The sequence below is a fragment of the Erythrolamprus reginae genome, chromosome 3 (assembly GCF_031021105.1).
Source record: "Erythrolamprus reginae isolate rEryReg1 chromosome 3, rEryReg1.hap1, whole genome shotgun sequence".
NCBI lineage: Eukaryota > Metazoa > Chordata > Lepidosauria > Squamata > Dipsadidae > Erythrolamprus > Erythrolamprus reginae.
Genome location: NC_091952.1, coordinates 155030255 through 155052174, shown reverse-complemented (window position 1 = coordinate 155052174; position 21920 = coordinate 155030255). Strand labels below are relative to the sequence as shown.

The 21920-nt window shown below is 39.8% G+C and overlaps 1 protein-coding gene across 9 annotated transcripts in view; it reads left to right on the top strand.

Annotated features, from left to right (window-relative positions):
* Positions 1–21920, top strand: part of CTNND2 (catenin delta 2) — a 269783-nt gene that overhangs the window by 103157 nt on the left and 144706 nt on the right. For all 9 annotated transcript variants that reach the window (XR_011558671.1, XR_011558672.1, XM_070747087.1 and 6 more), the window contains one exon: positions 2197–2329. Coding sequence is in view for 7 of the 9 variants with exons in the window: in XM_070747087.1 (XP_070603188.1) it covers positions 2197–2329 (133 nt within the window). In the remaining 2 variants the exon portion in view is untranslated. The remainder of the gene's footprint in view (positions 1–2196; positions 2330–21920) is intronic.

Genomic DNA, 21920 nt, shown 5'->3' with positions numbered 1-21920 from the left:
TAGGGTCTGGATGGGTGTCAACAGATTCAAACTCAACCCTGATAAGTCGGAATGGCTGTGGGTTTTGACCCCCTCAGAGAGGGTCCGCAACTTGGGCGTCCTCCTCGATCCACAACTTACATTAGAGAACCATCTTTCAGCTGTGGCGAGGGGGGCATTTGCCCAGGTTCGCCTGGTGCACCAGTTGCAGCCCTACTTGGATCGGGAGTCACTGCTCACAATCACTCATGCCCTCATCACCTCGAGGTTTGACTACTATAATGCCTCCTACATGGGGCTACCTTTGAAGAGTGTTTGGAAACTTCAGATCATGCAGAATGCAGTTGTGAGAGCAATCATGGGCTTCCCTAGGTATGCCCATGTTACAGCAACACTCCGCAGTCTGCATTGGTTGCCAATCAGTTTCCGGTCACAATTCAAAGTGTTGGTTATGACCTATAAAGCCCTTCATGGCATCGGACTAGAATATCTCCGGGACTGCCTTCTGCTGCACTAATCCCAGTGACTGGTTAGGTCCCACAGAGTGGGCCTTCTCCAGGTCCCGTCGACTAAACAATGTTGTCTGACACGAGCCATGGGAAGAGCCTTCTCTGTGGTGGCCCCAACCCTCTGGAATCAAACCCCCCCCCGAAGATTAGCACTTCCTCCAAACTCCTTAAAACCCACCTCTGTCATCCGGCATGGGGAAATTGATTCCCCTGGGCCGTTTCCGTTTCATGTATGGTTTATATGATTTGTATGATTGTTTTTATATTAAGTGTTTTAAATTGTTTTAATCATTGGATTTGTACTGTTTTGCTGTTGTGAGCTGCCCCGAGTCTTCGGAGAGGGGTGGCATACAAATCTAATGAATAATAATAATAATAATAATAATAATAATAATAATAATAATGGTGAACCTATGGCATGTATGCCTCAGGTGGCACACAGAGCCATCACCAGAGCTCAGCTCCACTGTGCATGCACGTGCACCTCCCACCAGCCAGCTGATTTTTGGGTCTCTACCACGCATCCATGGAGGGCAGTCACATGTGGGAGATGCATGTAAATGCACAGGGGTAAAGTGTTTGGGGGGTCACATGCATTGCATTATGGGTGTGCATGTGCTTTTGGCATGCGGTGACAAAAAGGTTAGCCATCACTGTCCTGGGAGTATAATATGCATTAAGCACCCATCAAAAGAAAGAAGAACTAAATTATTCAATTTGTCAGAAGTATTGAGTTGTTTAGTTGGCACCAGTCTAGATTGATCTGAATGCAAAAGAAGAAGAAATTATTTACAAAAGCAAATATTGTGGTTATATTTATACATTCTGTGTGTTTGTGTGTGTGTTTGTGTGTGTGTGAGAGAGAGAGAGAGAGAGAGATTTGATGATAAGTGAAAAGGAAGGGAGACAAGTATAGATCTATTTCGAGCTCTCATCAGCTAGGCATACCCTTTCTTGGATTTGAACCTTCTGCATACATACATACATACATACATACATACATACATACATACATGCAGAGAGAAAGAGATACAGATGCAGATACAGATACAGTTAGTCATTTATATGTTATTGATAATTTTGCTGTAGTGCTAAGAGAAGCTATGTAGGGTTAGCTTTCTCTAAAAAATTTGGAAATATCAGAGGTAGTATAAAACAAACCAAAGTAAAGAGAGGAAACTCATGCCTCCATAAAAGCAATGCATTGGTCCTGTCTGTTGAAGAGAATAGGCTAAAATATTGTGTATACTTGAGGGCATAGAGACTAGGATAGAAATCTGCTAGTACTTGCATCTACAATGCCTTTTCTTGCTACAGTAAGTGGCCTTAACCACCAATGTCTTCTCTTGTGAGAAAGCTGTTTTCCCCCCACCCTGCAAAACTTGTTCCACATCAGTGAGATGGCATGCCTGTGCATATTGGTTGTGCTTTTTGTGTATTTTTTAAAAATTCTTATCAGGGCTTCCTATAGTGCATTCTATTTCTATTATTTTAGAATAATAGAACAAATATCCTAATAAAATGAGAGCTATTTTCTATAATTATTATTATTTAATTGGGATGGTAATGGCAGTAATTACCTTTCCATGTACATTCCAGGGGTAATATTCCCCCTTACCCACAAACCATTTCCTGTTAATGCCTTAACCTGTTAAGCGTTTCAACCACATGAACACTGAAGGATCTTCTCTTGTTTCTTTGTTTACAGAGAGTTTGGATGGCGAGATCCGGAACTTCCAGAAGTTATTCAGATGTTACAGCATCAGTTCCCCTCTGTACAATCTAACGCTGCTGCCTATTTACAGCATTTATGTTTTGGCGACAATAAGATAAAAGCTGAGGTAAGAAAAGGATTTAATAGGAAGGAGTATATCTCTTGTGAGTGTTTGTCTGTGTGTTTGCATCTTGATGTTGCAATTTTGAAGGGGCTTCAGCAGACCAGTGTAATAGGATTCATGGATTCTGTTTGGGAAGAATAAAGCTAATTGCCCTTTTTATTGTAAAGGTATGTGCAAATCTCAGTGCTCTCTGTGTTATGAAAACTCTGTTGGTCAATTTTGATACCACTTTTTGCTTATTTTTTTCCTTACAGCTGTGTCTTGATATGAGGGGAAATAAAATTTCATCTGGTTTAGTTGGGTTAAACAGGTTCTCTAAAGCAGTGTTTTTCAACCAGTGTGTTGCAAGACATGGTCAGGTGTGCCGCGAAGCTCAGAGAGAAAGAAAGCAAGAGAGAGAGAAAGCAAGAAAGCAAGAGAGAGAGAAAGAAAGGGAGAAAGAAAGCAAGAGAGAGAGAAAGAAAGCAAGAGAGAGAAAGAGCGAGCGAGAGAGAAAGAGAACAAGAGAGAGAGAGAAAGAAAGCAAGAGAGAGAGAAAGAGAGAGAGAGAGAGAGAAAGAGAGAGAGAGAAAGCAAGAGAGAGAGAGAGGGAAGGAGAGAGAGAGAAAGACATAGAGGGAGGTAGGGAAGGAGAGAGGAAGAGCAAAAAAGAGAGGAAGGAAGGAAGAGAAAGAAAGAGGGAGGGAGAGAAAGAAAAAGGAAGGAAGGGAGAGAAAGAGGGAGGGAGAAAGAAATAGAGTGAAGGGGAGGAAGAGAGAGAGAGAGAATTTTTTTGTCCAAACTTTTTTTAGCCCCCCCCCCCCCCCCGCTCAATGTGCCCCAGGGTTTCATAAATGTAAAAAATGTGCCGCGGCTCAAAAACGGTTGAAAATCACTGCTCTAAAGTATCACTTTTCAAAAGCTTCTCAGTTCAAAATCAAAGTATTATTACTGTCAGGCTTCCAAATAGCATCCAACATTAATATTTATATTAACATATCTCAAGCATTCTGGCTTAACAAATAATACAAAAAATACCAGGCAGACTCCTCTTATTTTTATGGAATATGATAGTTACCTGATCCAGAGACTTTTGTCTTAACTTGGTCTTAAAAGCCAGTGAAGGACTTATATCGTTTCTTCCTTTTAGAAATACATGAGGGTATATAGCATTACTCTACATCTCTTTCTACAAGGAATTGTTCCAATAATAGATGACTTGTTTAGTTTACATAAGGCATTGGGAGCTAAGGAGAAGTCATATTAATGGGAATACTTATGACAATTTCACCAAAGGTTGTACAGGTAGTCCTTGCTTATTGCCCATGCAATCAATGACCATTCAACGTTACATTGGCTCTGAAAAAACAAGACTTAAAAATGGTCCAAAATGGTCCTCAAAGTTACAGTCATTCCAGCGTTCCTATGCTCATATGGCCATGTATTTGGCACTAGGCAAGTGGCTTACATTTATGACAGTCGCAGTATCCTGCAGTCATGTTTGTGAACTTTGTATGCAACTTCATAGGCAGCTTTTGACAAGCACGGTCAGTGAGAAAACCAGCAGGAAATCAGAAGCCACAGTCATGTCATGATTATCGACTTGTGGCAATTTGCTTAACTATATCCAGAATTAACAGACACTGCCATTGTAATTTAGTGCTTAATGACTGTGCTTCTTAGTGATAGAATTGTGAGTCCCTACTGCAGCTGGTAAATGATTTTATGCGGTCAGTAAATGAGGACACCTGTAGTTGTAATTTTGTTTTGAAAAGATTTTGCATTTACTATTCTCATATGTATAGTTTCCCAATATGTTTTCATTTTTTCAATCAGTTTCTACTTAATCTTTCATTAAGATGATTATTCATCTCTTTATTTTTCTTGGAAAAGAAGCTAATAGGTAATAGTTTATTTTAAATGTACATTGGCAGGTCTTTTCCATTGACATCAAGCTGTTCACTCTTAGTTTCTGCAAGTTGCCATTAACTTCAGGGTGCCTTATTGATTAATCATCTGATCAGTCCATTCTGCATATTACCTTTTCTGATTAGGTCATATAGATTGCTCTTCTTGCTAGAGCTGATTAGGTCATATAGATTGCTCTTCTTGCTAGTAAGTCGGCAGCATGAAGCTTATTTTTCCATATTCTGAACAAATAAGATTTAAGCTATAAAATGAGAATTTGTTTCAAGTGGCATACTTCCATTTCAAGCCTCAAGGAATCCTGGCGTACTTAATTTGAATCATAGAATAAAAAGGATCCTACAGATCATCTGATCTAGAGTATCAAACTCAATTTCATTGAGGGCCACATCAGGGTTGTGTTTGGCCTTGGGGGGCCAGGGTGAGCATGGTCAGCTCAATGTCACTCATGTCAGGAGCACTGTTCCCTGTAAGCTGTGCGCGTGTGCGCGTGCCCCAAAATACCCCCCGTGCAGCCTTTTCCATGGGGGGGCGCTCCCCATCCCCCTGCCAGCCCACGGGGGGCGGGGGCGGGGAGGTGTGGCAGTAGGAGGAAAGGAAGCTGCGGCCGCCCCTGCCTCCCCACGGTGCCTCTGGCCAAACGCACCCATGGCTTCTCGGCCCTGCCCCCCGGCAGCCGATCCGCCCCCTCTCCTCCTCCTCCGCCTCCTGCCTTGGGGCGTGACTTCTGCCGTGGCGGTGGTGGCTGCGGGACGAAAGCACTACCAGCCAGGGGGCTGCAAGAGAGGGCTTTCTCTGCGAGCTTCGGGAATGTCCGCCCTGCCCCTCTCGCAGCCCCTTCGCTTGGAGCGCTTTTGTCCCAGACTTCCAGCAAGGGGGCTGCAGTAAAGGCAGGCATTCCCGAAGCGCTGGGAGAAAGCACTCTTGCAGTCCCCTCGCCATCGGTGTCTCCGTTCCGGAGATCTGTCTCACAGCTGATCACCCTGCCGCCACCCCACGCCGCTGCTGAGAGAAAGAGATAAAGGGGGAGAGAGAGAGAGATAGCAAGAGAGAGAAGAGAAAGAAAACAATAGAGAAAGAGAGAGAGATGAAAGGGGGGAGAGAGAGATAGCAAGAGAGAGAAGAGAAAGAAAGCAATAGAGAGAGAAAAAACAAGAGAGAAAGAAAGAGAGAGATGAAAGGGGGGATAGCAAGAGAGAGAATAGAAAGAAAGCAATAGAGAGAGAAAAAACAAGAGAGAAAGAGAGAAAGAGAGAGATGAAAGGGGGAGAGAGAGATAGCAAGAGAGAGAAGAGAAAGAAAGCAAGAGAGAGAGAGAAAGACAGAGAGAGAGAGAGAGAGAGCAAGAGGGGGAGAGAGAAAGAGAGAGAAATGACTCTTGATTTAAAGCATATGGTAAAAAGCACCCAAATAATAACAGAGAAAAAAAACCCCAGCCGTTTGTGTGTGTGTGTGTGTGAACTCTTGAACCATTTCCAATAGCTCACCTCTAATTGGAAATGGTTCAAGAGTTCACACACACACACACACAAGGAGGGAGGAGACAGGGATGGAAAAAGAGAAGATAATAATAGTAATAGATTTTGGTTTTGTTTTATTATTAATTTCTTTTAATAAAAAAAGAAGGGAATTTTTTTCTTATTTATTTATTTATTTTTCTATGCCGCCCAGTCCCAAAGGGACTGTTGCTCAGACACTATACTTTTCCGCCCGCACCGGAAAAAAATTAGAGGGAACATTGGTCAGGGGCACCTGTGGTGGCCCGAGCACTCTGCTAGCAAAAACTGGCTCGTGAGCTCCATTTTTGGCTGTGATGCCCCACTGCAACCACTGGTAGAGGGTTGCAGGAGGCCATGGCAGCTGAAAACGGAGCTCAGGAGCCCTTTTTCACTGACAGAAGCACTGCGGGTTGGTCATTTGCTATTTCGCAGGCAGTCCTGTGGGCCAGATCTAAGTACTCCATGGGCCGGATCCGGCCCCTGGGCCCTGAGTTTGACACCCCTGATCTAATCCAATAGTCTGTCCATAGCATCTCTGACAGATGACCATATAACCTCTGTTTACACACCTCCAGCAAAGCAATCTACTTCTTCCTGGGGCAATCTATTATATTGTTAAACAGCCCTTATCAGTATGAAATTCTTCCTAATGTCCAAACTGCTTTCTTATAATTTAAACTCAAGGTTTCCTGGAACAAACAAAAATGCTTACTGTCTCCTACATGACAGCTTTTTAGCTACTTTAAGACAGCTGTCATGTTTCCTAGCAATCTTCTGTTGTGCAGCCAACAATTTCTAATGTTCTTTGAATTTCTGTTAAAGTGATGGCTGCTCTCCTCTGGACATAGTTCAGTTTTCCAGTGTGCTTCCTAAACATAGTGTCCAGAACTGAATGCAATATTACTGGTATGGTCTAACCAGTACAGAATAGAGAGGAAAGATTATTTCTTTTGATTTTTACACCATACTTCTGTTAATGCAGTTTACAATTGCATTTGCTTTTTTTTCCTTTTCAGGTTGTTGGCTAATGTTCAGCTTGTGAACCATCAAAATATCCTGATAGTTTTCATGCACATTTTTATCCAGTAACTGGTGTCCTCAGTCATATCTTTGATTCCCCCCCCCCTTTGAAGAAGAGCTTTCCTTTTCTTTATGTGATGATTCATCGGTTTGGTTTCTGTTCATTATTCCAGCTTGCTGAGCAAGATCTTCTTGAACCTTAAAATTCTCTTCTAACAAGTTTGCTACAATCTGTCCACAGAGCTCATAAACTTATTTTGTAATCCTTTATCCAAATCACTTATAAATATTTGAATGGTAGAGGATCTAGAACAGGGAACTGTGGTACATTATTTAATTACTACTACTACTATCTGGATGTGGATCCATTAACATATGCTTGTTGTTAGGTACAATTGTTTAGCTAGCATACTATGCACATAAAAGTGGCCCAGAGCCATTCATATGTTACCATCTTCTCAACTAGGATCTCAACTTTGTTGGTCACGATTTACTTTGTCTACCACATTCCCATGATAAACTAAACCAGCCACTTTAACAAAAGAGAAAATCAGGTTGATTTGGGAATCCTTTACTCCAGATTTAGCTCTGACATTAGCTAAGTACAGCTGCTGCTCCAGGCATAAACCTTAAAAGACAGTGAATGACAGCAAGATTTTGAAAAATAAAATTTGTTGCCCTGTCATTTATTTTTCTGTAGTCAGATATGATAAACATATGTTGTTTCATTACAAGTGCTAAAATAAAATTCTAATTCCAGTTCAGTTCACTTCTGAATATAAAATGGAAGGAAGAAGGATTGCCATTCATTGTAGGAACAAAATGTTTGAGGCAGCTTGCTTTAGCCTCACTTCAGATAGTGCAACTGTGATACTTCTATCTATTGTAGCTTATATCTTTTTTGTTTTGTATCAATCTGAAAACCCTGGGATAGAACAGTTACCACTGTGCATGACTAATATTATGGATTAAATTATTCTGACTATGAATGGCTACATTTAAAAGGTCTGGATGATTATTCTGGTATTATTAAATTTTGCCATATTTCTTTTTTTAAAATATTTTCTTTCTGAAACTGGATTACATATTTTTGCTTCTAAGAGTTGAAGTTACAAAGAATAAAAGTAGAAAGGCATAGCAAAAATCCAAACTAAGAATGAATTGTATGTCTGAATAATTTTTAAGCGCAAAATTAATACAGGACCAAAATATGTCAGAAATTACTCCAGCTGAGCCAGGGCAAAAAATAATTGGGATCAGATCAAAGATTATTCTAGACTAACATCTTTTTTTGCACCCTTGCCAACCAGCACCTGGTATATAATGCCAAGTTACTTTTGCTTTGGTTACTCGAGTAGTATGAAAAAAGCATAGTATGGTAAAATCATATATCCATTCTTAGATAAAGAAATGAGTCATTTTCATTGAATAGGAATAGGAATTTAATAAAATAAACATTTAATGCTGCTGCTCCTGCAAAAAAATTGAAAGCAATTCTATATTTTGGTTTCTTTCCTTTAACGCATGCAAACTGTAACAAATATATTAGGTTAAAAGGATAGTTTTGAAGTTAAGACCTGATTTTCACCACCTAATCTCACTCATTGCACTCCATTTTATCTTAAAACCCTAGCAACATTTTTAATAGTTTGTTTATTAAATGTTTCCGAGTCTTCGGAGAGGGGCGGCATACAAATCTAATAAATTATTATTATTATTATTATTATTATTATTATTATTATTATTATTATTATTATTATTGTTTACTAGTGTCATTGGTCAGTATTATTTAAAAATTCATTTTAGAGCATGCCAACAAGAGTTGGGATTAGTTTTTACAAAAGTCCCAACAGTTAATGATTTGTTGGTCCACATATGATCAGATCCAAGTTACTATGACAATAGAAATTAAAATTAAGCCTGTGCTTTCTTTGAGTTTGGTACTTCTGCAAACATGAAGAATGAATGGTAAATTCTTTGCAAAACAATGGCCAGATAAGAAGGCATGAAAAAACACGTAGTAGCCCTTGTGCTTCTTATTTTTCACTCATTTGTAAAAAAATAATTCAGTGGAATTAAATTTTGTGAAAAAGTACATTCCTCCCCTTTAACATATTAAAGAAGGACAATATGTGTTTATGATAATCACATTTTGATTTTTCAAAATTTTTAAATTCTTAGATGGTATTTGTAGCTTTAATTTGATTTGAACTCATCTCTTAGCTCAATTACAAAAATCCACTCCAGCACCTATTTGCCTAACTGGTGGTGTTGCTTTTTTATTTATACCTAAAATAATGGACAGATTTAAAGCTAAATTTTGGGGTGAGGATTCTCAATTACCGGTAACTCCAAAGTTTTATCCTAAATTGTTAACTTTAATGGAAGAGTATTAATCATATTGTTTGTGGGGGGTGTTAATCTAACTGAAATCAAATCAAATTTAGCATTAGCTTTTGCCTTAATTCTTTGACCTGTCTTTGATTAAACCTTTACTCATGATTGAAAGTCAATAAACTCTAAGAAAGGTCCTGAATCTGGAAAAAAATTGCAAGGGGAAAAAAAGCCAAGTAAAATTTCCAGTAAAATCTACATGTCATCATTTTTCAGATGGGCTTTGTCATTTAGTTATCAGAATACAATCAAATTGCATCTTGTGCTGGCTGAAAACCAGCTAGACTGATTGTGGTAGAAATTATATATCATGTGAAATTGTTGGTAGGCTGCCGCTTAGAAATCTTTTAAATAGATAAAATAGTACAGGTTTAGTTGTAAACTTTTTAAAAAAGAGACTCTTGTTAAACAGAAAGGTCAATCTTCTGAAGTAATTTCTCACAGTTTTAAAGTAATCTAGCTCTTCTGTATGAGATCACTTCACAAAAGCATTGTATTGCTCGGTTTCACATGCCAGCTTCATTTTGTCCTGATGGAAAATGGCAGCAGGCCATCAGTGGCAATGATCTAACAGGTCACAAAGGTTTCTGGCATCAGTGACTTTTTTCTATATGCTAGGAAATTAATTTCACCCATGAAAGCCAGAGTAGCTGCAGATTGGTTAGAGAGGAGAAATAAGGGGGCAGTAACTAGTGAACTATCCATTCTATTTCTCTGCTTGCCTTCCATCCTTAACAAACACTTTTGTAAGTAAGAATATTGCTTTCATTCACTTCATGCATTTTTGCCCATCATTTTATTATAAGAAAAGTACCATAATTAAAATGAATGCAGGACAAAAACTAGGAATATTTTCTTCTATTCCTTTTCTACTGTATAGCTGTCCAACCCAACTTTTGCCTACAGGCTAATTTTCACCAACAGTACATGGTCTGTCAACTTCCCATTTATCTCACTTGGAGGCAGTTAGCAAAAGATGAGAGCTACAGATGGGTGATGATCAGCTTGGACAATTACAAACTGGCTGTTCAAGCCTTCTGTAAATTGTAAGTAAAACCAGAATTTATGCAGTGGGCTTTTTGTAAGAGGAGAAAAAGGGATACATTATACAAAATCAGAGTTACCATCACATTTAATAGCTGTTTAAAAGTTAGCCTTGTTTCTCAGTTGATTGTTTCTACTCTTGATCTGTATTGATCTGTATTTCGATGTTCCTGACCCTTTGACAATCTATCTACATTCATAAAGGAACTTTTATTTAATTTTGTTCTTTATTTATTGAATTAGGCTATATACTTCTAAATAAAGTGCAACAATCCATTACAAGAATTTTCTGGATTTGAAAGGTTTGCCTTCTCTATGTATTTATCCAGAGTAAATGTCCTAAATTTATTTTAATTTTTTAAAATTATATTTAATTATATTCCTATTTTAATTATAATCTTTGTTACATCAACCAAGGTTTTTATTGGGTTTCCATTGAAAAAAACATACGTACATTTCCGTCATTTTGCCATCAGTCAAGTTTATTGAAATTAGCATGTTCTTTCTTCTTAACTCTACTTAATATACTCATTGCATCATGATTATATGTTGCCCAATCTTAATCACACTTTATAAAACATTTTTTGCATTTATGATTATTTCGTTAAAAGTATTGTAGCTTTCCTTCTATATGATTTTTAATTTCATATTTTGAGATTTTAAAAAAACAATCAAGATGTTCACATTAACATCATTTTAATTGCGCAACTATTGAAGGTAAAATATTCTACAGTTCTCAGATTTATATTCTGTTATTCTATGTAGTTGCTTACCTAAATATTTTATGCCATGCTTCATTTATACAGATTGTGAAGTGGTTTACAACAGTTTAATAAAGCAGAGCCATAAAATGAAACTGTCCAATTAAATGGCAAAGAATATTACTGGAATTAATGGCTGGGAAAAGCGATCAGGGAAAGACATTCTTAAAACATACTTAGATTGAAGTCTGTTGTGTTATAGGGGAAGGCAAACTATATGCAGGCAAGCTATTAAATTTAATTCTAATATCTCACTTTTTTTATAACATATGATGTTTGAGTGCATACTTTAGAGTTACATATCACACAGCAGGGTATATATAAATATCAAAAGTATGCTTTTTAAAGGGAAAAATAACTGATTATTTGATAGAAATTTAAATGTCTATAAATGCTGTGCATTACATTAAAAACATGAAAAAAGTTAGAATCTAATATTTATAATGTTTGTATTATTTTTCCCCTTCATTTTTCTTCTCTTTTTTGTATTTTTAAATACGTAGTAGAGATTTTCACTTAGCTCAGAGATTTCAATTCTTACTTAATATTGCTAAAATAATGTAATGCATTTAATGTACGAGGGTTATGCACGTAGCTCTTTTGGGGAATACTCGTAGAAGTTGGTATTAATATCATTATTAGTTGATATTACTGTAGTGGGAAGCCAGTGGAAGAGAATGACCAGTGCCATGGTCAGTAGATCATTGAGTATCATTGTGGTTAAGATTAGAAATGAGCATCCTCGTTCCGTGTCCCTCCAAGTACAAAGTGTGCATTGTAATATGCTACCTGAATGAACACTGCTGTGATGGGTGCCCAAGATTTGTGCGTGATGGATGCCCAAGTTTGCTGTGTGTTGAATTTTTTGGCTGAAGGAGAATTGGTATGGCGCCACTGCACTGGTTGACGTTTGCTCTCTGGAGTAGGGTGATAAACCCAAGTTTCATCTCTGTCACTATACAGTTGGGAAAAGCCTCGCCTTCAATATCAAAATGGTCAAGAAATTCTCAGGTGGCACTGACTTATGTCAATTTTGTGCGCTTCAGTAAGCATCTTGGGCACCCATCGCAGCAGTGTTCATGCCCTTAGCATTCAGGTAGAATATTACAACGCACACTTCACACTTGGAGGGAAATGAAATGAGGACGCTCATCTCTAACCTTCACCGCAGCACCAGTTGATGATCTACTGACCACTGGCACTGCTCTTTCTCTTCCTCTGGCTTCCCGCTACACAATACACCAACTTCCCAGTGAAGGGCTACCAAACTTTTTACTACCACACTGTGGGTATGGCTTATGCAGGATGCCCTGCATTTTCTTTCTACATCTTTCAGTGCAAATTGGGTGCTCTGGGGTGGAGCTCCATTTTCGCTACCCCACTGCGTCCCCCCCCCTGTCCGGGCAACAGCCCACCCCTGCAACTTCCCCACGAGAGCTATTTGCCTTGTAACCATACTTTCTGGATAACCCTTGTATCTAATAAACGTATTTAGGAAAACTGGAATATGACAGTAAATCAGTAACGTTCCACATTTTGATACATAGCATAAAACAGCCCCAAGTCTGATGCGTTCATGCCCTTAGCATCTAGGTAGAATATTACAGCATGCATTTTGCACTTGGAGAGAAACAGAATGAGGATGCTCATCTCTAACCTTCACCAAAATGCCACTCAATGATCTACTAACCACTGGCATTGCTTGTTCTCTCCTGCTGGCTTCCCGCTACACGATAGTAATATCAACTTCTCCCGCGAACATTCCCTGTGAGAGTTACGTGCCTTGTAATTTTAGTTTCATCATAACCCTCGTAGTTTAATGTTTTCTATGGCTAATCACTAGCTGCACATTCTTGATAATTACTCTACTTATATATATATTTATTTATTTTCTCTTTTGCTTTTCTCTCTGTTTTTTTAAAATGATTAAGAAATGTTTTTAAGTAAAATCCAGAGGGGGGAGGTTTATGTATATTTTAGTTATTGAATATGTTATGTACCTAGAAGTAGCAATAGGATGATATTTCATATGGGAAATTTTTGAAGGGTTCCTGTCAACTTGATTAGAAATAGAGTAGTAGAGGATGGTTAATATTTGCATGTTTTAATATTAGGCATGTACTGAACACTGAATTTACTCCATTCTTTATAAATATCATTCTGCGATCAAGCAAGTTAAATTTTGTATTCTGTAAGTATCCAGTTTCAGATTAGAAAAGTGAGTTGGGGAAATAGGGGGATCAAAGCCTTGTGCTATATCTCTTCCTCAATTCTGTTATATTAAGCTATTTCCACTTTCCAATGAAACATCACTTGAACTTTTGGTTCTGCTGATGTATGCAGGTCAAATGTCAAATCCTATATGTTGTAAATTCAGTTAGAGTTTGTCAGTTTGTTTATGTGTTGTAAGATATGTGTGATGATAATATTCAAAAAATATTTTAGTTTATGATTTGAGCTTCAAATGTTTTATTTTACTAAGTGCAATCAAAGCAGACTTCACTCCTGGCAATTGTATGCACAAACATAAACTTCTTTCTGATAGTAGTCTCTAGCATTTCCAGGGGTACTCTGCTAGTCTCTTTGATTCTATCCATCTACTTTATTCATTTATTTTTATTTATTTGTTTGTTTGTTTTGTCAAGTACATAATGCAGGGATGTGAAGAAATAATCATATCAATATATAAGAATAAAGGATTAGAAGAACATTAGAAATAGTAGTTGTTTTCTGTTTCCATCAATCTTGCTAAATATAATATTTTTTTGCTAATCTATCCTCTCCTGACCTCATACAAATATATATGAGTTTCTACTTACATTGCCTCGTGGCAGTAATCAGCTTCTTCTTCTTAGAAACATAGAAACATAGAAGACTGACGGCAGAAAAAGACCCCATGGTCCATCTAGTCTGCCCTTTTACTATTTCCTGTATTTTATCTTACAATGGATATATGTTTATCCCAGGCATGTTTAAATTCGGTTACTGTGGATTTACCAACCACGTCTGCTGGAAGTTTGTTCCAAGGATCTACTACTCTTTCAGTAAAATAATACTTTCTCATGTTGCCTTTGATCTTTCCCCCAACTAACTTCAGATTGTGTCCCCTTGTTCTTGTGTTCACTTTCCTGTTAAAAACACTTCCCTCCTGAACCCTATTTAACCCTTTAACATATTTAAATGTTTCGATCATGTCCCCCCTTTTCCTTCTGTCTTCCAGACTATACAGATTGAGTTCATTAAGTCTTTCCTGATACGTTTTATACTTCAGACCTTCCACTATTCTTGTAGCCCGTCTTTGGACCCGTTCAATTTTGTCAATATCTTTTTGTAGGTGAGGTCTCCAGAACTGAACACAGTACTCCAAATGTGGTCTCACCAGCGCTCTATATAAGGGGATCACAATCTCCCTCTTCCTGCTTGTTATACCTCTAGCTATGCAGCCAAGCATCCTACTTGCCTTTCCTACTGCCCGACCACACTGCTCACCCATTTTGAGACTGTCAGAAATCACTACCCCTAAATCCTTCTCTTCTGAAGTTTTTGCTAACACAGAACTGCCAATGCAATACTCAGATTTAGGATTCCTTTTCCCCAAGTGCATTATTTTACATTTGGAAACATTAAACTGCAGTTTCCATTGCTTTGACCATTTATCTAGTAACGCTAAATCATTTACCATATTACAGACCCCTCCAGGAATATCAACCCTATTGCACACTTTAGAGTCATCGGCAAATAGGCAAACCTTCCCTACCAAACCTTCCCCTATGTCACTCACAAACATATTAAAAAGAATAGGACCCAGAACAGACCCTTGTGGCACACCGCTTGTAACCTGTCTCTGCTCAGAATACTCGCCATTAACAATAACTCTCTGATGTCTATGCTTCAGCCAGCTTGAAATCCACTGAACTATCCAGGGATTAAGTCCAATCTTCACTAATTTATCTATCAGCTCTTTATGTGGAACCGTATCAAAGGCTTTGCTGAAGTCCAGATAGGCAATATCCACGGCACCACCTTGATCCAACACCTTTGTGACATAGTCAAAGAACTCTATGAGATTAGTCTGACACGATTTGCCTTCAGTAAAGCCATGCTGATTTGGGTCCAATAAGTTATTGTTTTTTAGATGCTGATTTATCCTCTTTTTGAGTAGAGTCTCCATCATTTTAACTACAACTGATGTCAAGCTAACTGGCCTGTAGTTTCCAGCTTCTTCTCTACTGCCCTTCTTGTGGATAGGCACAACACTGGCCATTCTCCAATCCTCAGGAACATCTCCTGTTAACAGGGATTGGTTAAACAAATCAGTCAGGGGGGTAGCAATGACAGATCTGAGTTCTTTAAGAACTCTGGGATGGATGCCATCTGGACCCATTGCCTTATTTATCTTTAATCTTTCAAGTTCTTCTAAGACATCGGCTTCTAAGATCACTGGAGCTGAATCCGTACAGCTGGAAGCAATGCTATATCCCTCTATAGTATTATTTTGTAAGGTGTCCTTTGAGAAAACTGAACAGAAGTAGCTATTGAAATGGTCAGCGATCTCCTTATTCCCATTAATGCATGTATTATTCCTGGTACTAAGCTTTGTGATGCTGCAGTTTTTCTTCTTCCTATCACTAATATATCTGAAGAAGGTTTTATCCCCCTTCTTTACAGATTTTGCTATTTCTTCCTCTTTTGAGGCTTTAGCAGCATATATTATCTGTTTCGCCTCCTTCTGTCTCATTTTATACACCTCTCTATCAGCTATACTTCCAGACTCTTTATACCTCCTATAGGCAGCCTTTTTTTCATTGACTATAGCCCTTACATCATTGCTAAACCATAGCGGTTTCTTCTTCCTTTTACCTTTAGTTACTTGCTTTACATAAAGACTTGTGGCTTTTAAGATGGCCTTTTTTAATACAGTCCACTGGGTGCTCGCTCCTGCCATTTTATCCCTCCCCTTTAAATCATTATTTAAATATTCCCCCATTGCATTAAAATTTGTTTTTCTGAAATCCAATACTTTGGTTGCAGTATAGGATTGCTCACAATCAGTTTTTACATCAAACCACAAACATAGATGGTCACTGCAACCTAAATTTTCTCCCACCTTGACCTCTGAAACCCGATTCCCATTTGTAAAAACTAAATCTAGAATATTCTCCCCTCTAGTTGGTGTCTTAACTAGCTGTGCCATAGCTGCTCCTGTAAAGGCCTCTACTATATTCTTACTTTTGCATGTAAGGGCACTGGGGATATTCCAGTCAACATCAGGCATGTTGAAATCACCCATAACCACAATATCTCCCTTTACTGCCATTAGGGTAATCTCATCCACCATCTTGTTGTCATGTTCCTCAGATTGCCCTGGAGGCCTATAGATCACCCCAATTCTAATGACAGAACCCTTCTTTATTTTGCATGCAAATCCAGAGGGTCTCCAGATCTTTACATGTATTTTGAATTAGTATTGTTTTTAGACTTTCTTTAACATAAATGGCTACTCCACCTCCCCTTCTCTCTATTCTATCCTTCCTATACAGTGTATATCCTGGTATGGATATTTCCCATTCATTGGAATCCTTAAACCATGTCTCAGTTATGGCAACCAGATCCAAATTATCTCTAGATATTATGGCCATTAACTCACAGAGCTTGTTGCTCAAGCTTCGAGCATTCGTGCACATTACCCGAAGAACATTATTTTCATTATTAGTTTGCCCCTTATCATCAACATCTACATCTATTTTATTTTCAGCTCCCTTTTCATAAGCTTCCAGAAACTGATGTATCCTCATTGGTCGGGGACAGAAATCATCCACATCTGGTACATCTCTGTCCCCTTTACCTAGTTTAAATGCCTGTCCAAAAAAGCTCTGAATTCCTCACCGAGCACCTGGGTACCTCTGTATGATGGATGCAAACCATCCCTCTTAAACAACTCCCTATTAGACCATCTACTGACATCATGACTTACATAACCAAAACCTTCAGCTTTACACCACTGCCTTAACCACACATTAAACTCTCTGATACAACTTGTTTTACCCTCCTGGCCACAAACCGGTAACACCTCTGAGAAAGTCACTGAATCAGTTATTTTACCCAGCTCCACACTTAGACTTTGAAAATCTCTTTTTACTACATTAACATTTCTCTGGGACAGATCGTTTGTGCCAAGATGCACCACCACATCAACTTTATTACCTTTACTCACAGCCATGACAATGTTTGTAATCCGCCTCCTGTCCCTGTGGGCAGTGGCTCCTGGAAGACACCTCATCACCTTCACCACATCCTTCCTCTGTCCCAAATCAACACCTCTGACAATCGAGTCACCCACAAGAACATGTGTCCTCTCTTTATTTCTACTAACTGGACTTGGTTTGGTGACACTATGTTCTTCCTCTTCCTCTTCTTCTTCTTCCTCTTCTTCTTGTCCAGGAGTAATTAATTTTTTTTGTAATCCATGGTACTCTTAGTAACTGTACCTCTAACTATGATTTCAATGTATCAGTCATCTTTCTCTTGATCTTTCTTGGTATTCAGCATTTATAGCTGTATAGTACTCACTGGTCTGATTTATCCAAACTCAACCCTCATTTTCCAATGCTTTCCCAAATTTACACCATACATCAGTGATGGCGAATCTATGGCACGGGTGCCCCAGGTGGCACACAGAGCCATATCTGCTGGCACGCAAGCCGTTGCCCTAGCTCAGCTCCAACATGCATGTGTATGCTGGCCAGTTGATTTTTGGCTCACACAGAGGCTCTAGGACAGCATTTTTGGCTTCCAGAGAGCCTCTGGGAGGATGGGGGAGGGTGTTTTTACCCTCCCCCAGCTCCGGGAAGCCTTTGAAGCCTGGGGAGGGTGAAACATGACCCTACTGGGCCCATCAGAAGTTGGGAAACAGGCTGTTTCCAGCATCCAGAGGGTCTCTGGGGGACAGAGGAAGCTGGTTTTGAATAATGGGTGTGGGCACTCATGCATGCACGATAGCGCGCGCACAAGCTCTTTTGGCACCCGAGGAAGAAAAGGTTCACCATCACTGCTATACATGGAGTTTTACCCAAATACCAGCTATATTTATAACATTGAAGCACATTCATCTTTATCTTTTCTGAACGTTATTCCAAGATAAATCTAAAATCTACTTGTGAAATTCAGCATTAAACACAACACCTTAAAGCATATCTTTTAGCAACATTTCCAAAAGACCGAAGTATAATTTCTTATTCATCTTAGTGAGTTCATGCAGCAATTATGTGACATTTGGATCTTAAGATAATGATAAAGTGCATACTTCATTTCACGTGCGACCTTTACATTTTTCAACTTAAGGAACTAATAAATGTCATCATATGCAACGTAGTATTTAGGCTAAAGTTAAATATCTCAAAAGGGAAATAATATTTTATTGTTTGTGCTGGGTCAGTTATCATTTTGTAAATTAAACATTCATAAAGTCATTAGAATGTAAGCAATATCAATTCCACATAGATCCTTTTGAATGAAAATTATTACTTAGTATAATGAGTTGTTTAAGTAATGAAGCATTATTGTGAAATAATGCACTGACAGTCACTTCAAATGTAACATCATAAGAGAAGATAAGCATATGTAAATCAGAGGGGTAAAGCAGCTATGAAAAATTAATATTAGAATATCAGGATTGACTATAAACATATGGTAAATATCCCTGTCCAACAATACTAGATGATATCTATATCTGTATTCTATCTATACTGCCCAAAACAGTATATGCTTTTTAAAAATTGCTTTAAGAAGCTGCTTTTATGTTTAAAGAAATACAGATAGTCTTCAACCTACAACCATTCATTCAGCAACATTCAGTGTTTGGAAGGCTAGAAAGAACTATCTGAACAATTGCAAGAAGCAAGGCTTTTGTATCTAAAATACGCTAGAACAGTGATGGTGAACCTTTTTGGTTCGCGTACCAAAAGAGGGGGTGGGTCACGCAGACACATGCCCACACCCATAATTCCATGCATCCCCACAATGCATGCATGTGTGACACCACCACTTTGTGCTCCTAGCACGCAATGCCACACACGTTTTTTGCTGTTCCCAAATTTCAGCCTTCTAACCCAACCTTGGGGGCCCATTTCCAACTAGAAATGGGCCATTTCTGGGCTTCCAGAGGGCCTGGAGGGGGGGAAGCTGTTTTCACCCTCTCTGAAGCCTGCGGAGTGCAAAAAAACAGAACTTCCAATCCAACTAAATATGAGCCAGCAGTGTGTAGCAGCAACCAAAAGGGCCAACGCAGTCCTGTGCTGCATAAGTAGAGAAACACAATCAGGGACCAGAGAGGTACTAGTATCACTCTATAAAGCCTTGGTCAGACCACACCTAGAATACTGCGTCCAGTTTTGATCACTATATTACAAAAAAGACATATGAATTCTAGAGAAAGTGTAGGAGAGAGCAACCAGGATGGTAAAAGGTCTGGAAAATAAAACATATGAAGAATGGTTGCAGGAACTGAGCTTGGCCAGTCTGGTGAAGAGAAGGACCAGGGGTGACTTGATAGCAGTGTTCCAATACTTGAAGGTATGCCACAGAGATGAGGGGGCTCAGGCTGTTGTCCAAGGCATCAAAAAACCAAACAAGGAATAATGGATGCAAACTGACCAAGGAGAGATTCAACCTGGAAGTGAGGAAAAACTTTCTGATGGTGAGCGTGATCAACCAGTGGAACAGCTTGCCAGCGGAGGTTGTGAGAGCCCCAACATTTATGACCTTTAAGGGGAGATTGGACTGCCATCTGTCTCAAATGGTATGGGAACTCCTGCTTGAGCGGGGGGGGGGGGGGGAGGTTGGACTAGATGACCCGCAAGGTCCCTTCTAATTCTAATTTAAAAAAAACTTTAAAAATCCCCTAGAAGTCAACAAACGGAACATTTCCAGTCTCTGGAGGATCTTCGGGGGAATGGGGAAAGCCATTTTCACTTTCCCCAGGCTCCTAGAAAGGCTCTGGAACTTGGGAAGAACAAAAAAATGAGCTTTCCCCACCCACTCCAGAGGCTGGAAACAGCCTGTTTCCTGACTCCTAGGGAGCTCAGAAGGCCTGAAAATCAGCTGGCCAGTGTGCTCAGATGCCCACCAACAGGGCCGCCATCAGGAATTTTGGGGCCCCATACAGCCTAAGTGTATGGGCCCCCCCCGCCATTTTAAAACTACTGCCCCCAAATCCCGTGCCATGCCCACCATGGCCACACACCCTGGGCAAGCCCTCCCCCGGCCCTCTGAGGTCAAACACAGCCCTGATGTGGCCCTCAATGAAATTGAGTTTGACACCCCTGGCCTAGAGGCTAAATCCTATGACCAAGGGCTAAGAGAATGAGTATGTTTAGCTCAACAAATAGAAAACTGAGGGGAATATAATAGTAGTTTCCCAATCTTTAAAGGGCTGCCACAGAGCAGATGGCATCTATTTATTCTCCATGCCACCTGAAGGTAGTACAAGAAGCAACCTCACCAAGAGGAAATGCAATCTGGAAATAAGGAAAAACTTGAGACTGGGCGGCATATATATATATATAAATATATAAATAAATAAATCCCTTCTTTTTTATTAAAATAAATTAATAATTAAAAAAGCCAAAATCCATTACTATTAAAACTAAAACAACCAGCAAAACTATTAATAAAAACAGGTGAGGGCTGGGGGGGGTTTCTGTTATTATTTAAGTGCTTTTACCATATGCTTTAAATCAAGAGTCACCTCTCTCTTTCCTGTCATTCTCTGCCTCAATCATTTTCTCATTTCTCTTTTTTCTGCCCTTTATTCTATCATTTCTCTCTCTCTCTCTCTTCCTTCCACTCTTCTCTCTCTTTCTTCCTCTCTCTCTCTTCCTTCCTCTCATCTCTCTTTCTTTCTTTCTCTTTCTTTCTCTTGCTTTCTTCCTCTCTCACTCTCTTCCTTCCTCTCTCATCTCTTTCTTTCTCTTTCTCTATCTTGCTTTCTTCCTCTCTCACTCTCTTCCTTCCTCTCTCATCTCTCATTCTTTCTTTCTCTCTCTTTCTCTCTCTTGCTTTCTTCCTCTCTCTCACTCTTCCTTCCTCTCTCTCTTCTTTCTTTCTCTTTCTCTCTCCCCCTCTTTCTCTCTCTCTTTTTTCTCTTTCTCTTGTTTTCTTTCTCTCACTCTTTCTCTCTCTCTTTGCCTCTCTCTTGCTATCTCTTTCTCTCCCCCCTCTTTCTCTCTCTCTTTTTCTCTCTATCTTGCTCTGTCGCTCTCACTCTATCTCGTTCTCCGGACGCTGGCGAAAAGGGTGTGCGGGGCCGGGGGGGCGTTTTGGGGTGCGCTAAGGACAGGAAAGAAGATGAGAAACGTTTGCATTTCGCCGGCTTGGGGTTTGTTTGAACGTGGCCACTTGCAGATAACGCTCGGTTGATCAATAAAATAAGAAGCTGCGCGTTTGTATCCGTGGCGTCCGTTTGTTTTTGCAGCTTGCTCCCTGCCAGCGTGTGCAATGAAATCACAGACCACACACGCACACCTACGCCAACCGTGTATTTTTATTAAAATATACCTCCACACACAAACGCGCGCGCTTTCACGCCGCCTTTTTGGATGTTTTCCCTCGCTTTCTTTCCTCAACGCCAAGCTGGCTTTCTTCGGTTGTCGCCTGGCAGATGCAAAGCCCGATTCCTTCCCCTCAAGGGAACATTGGCGCGGGTGGAGAGAGAGATCCTCCTCCTCCTTGCCTGCTTCCCTGCTTCTCCTCCTCCTCCTCCCACGGAGCCCCCGCACCGCCCGCCCACGCAACCGCCGCTACCAGCCAAGCAAGAGGTGGTCCTATTTTTGGCCGCGAGAAGGGGGCCTCCCCTAAGTAAAGTGAAAGCCATGCCTCGGCTCCGCGGCGTGCGTCACACTTTACAACCCCGAGCAGCAGCAGCAGCAGCGTGCGCCTGAGTGTGTGTGGTGTGTGTGCGCGTGTGTCTTTGTG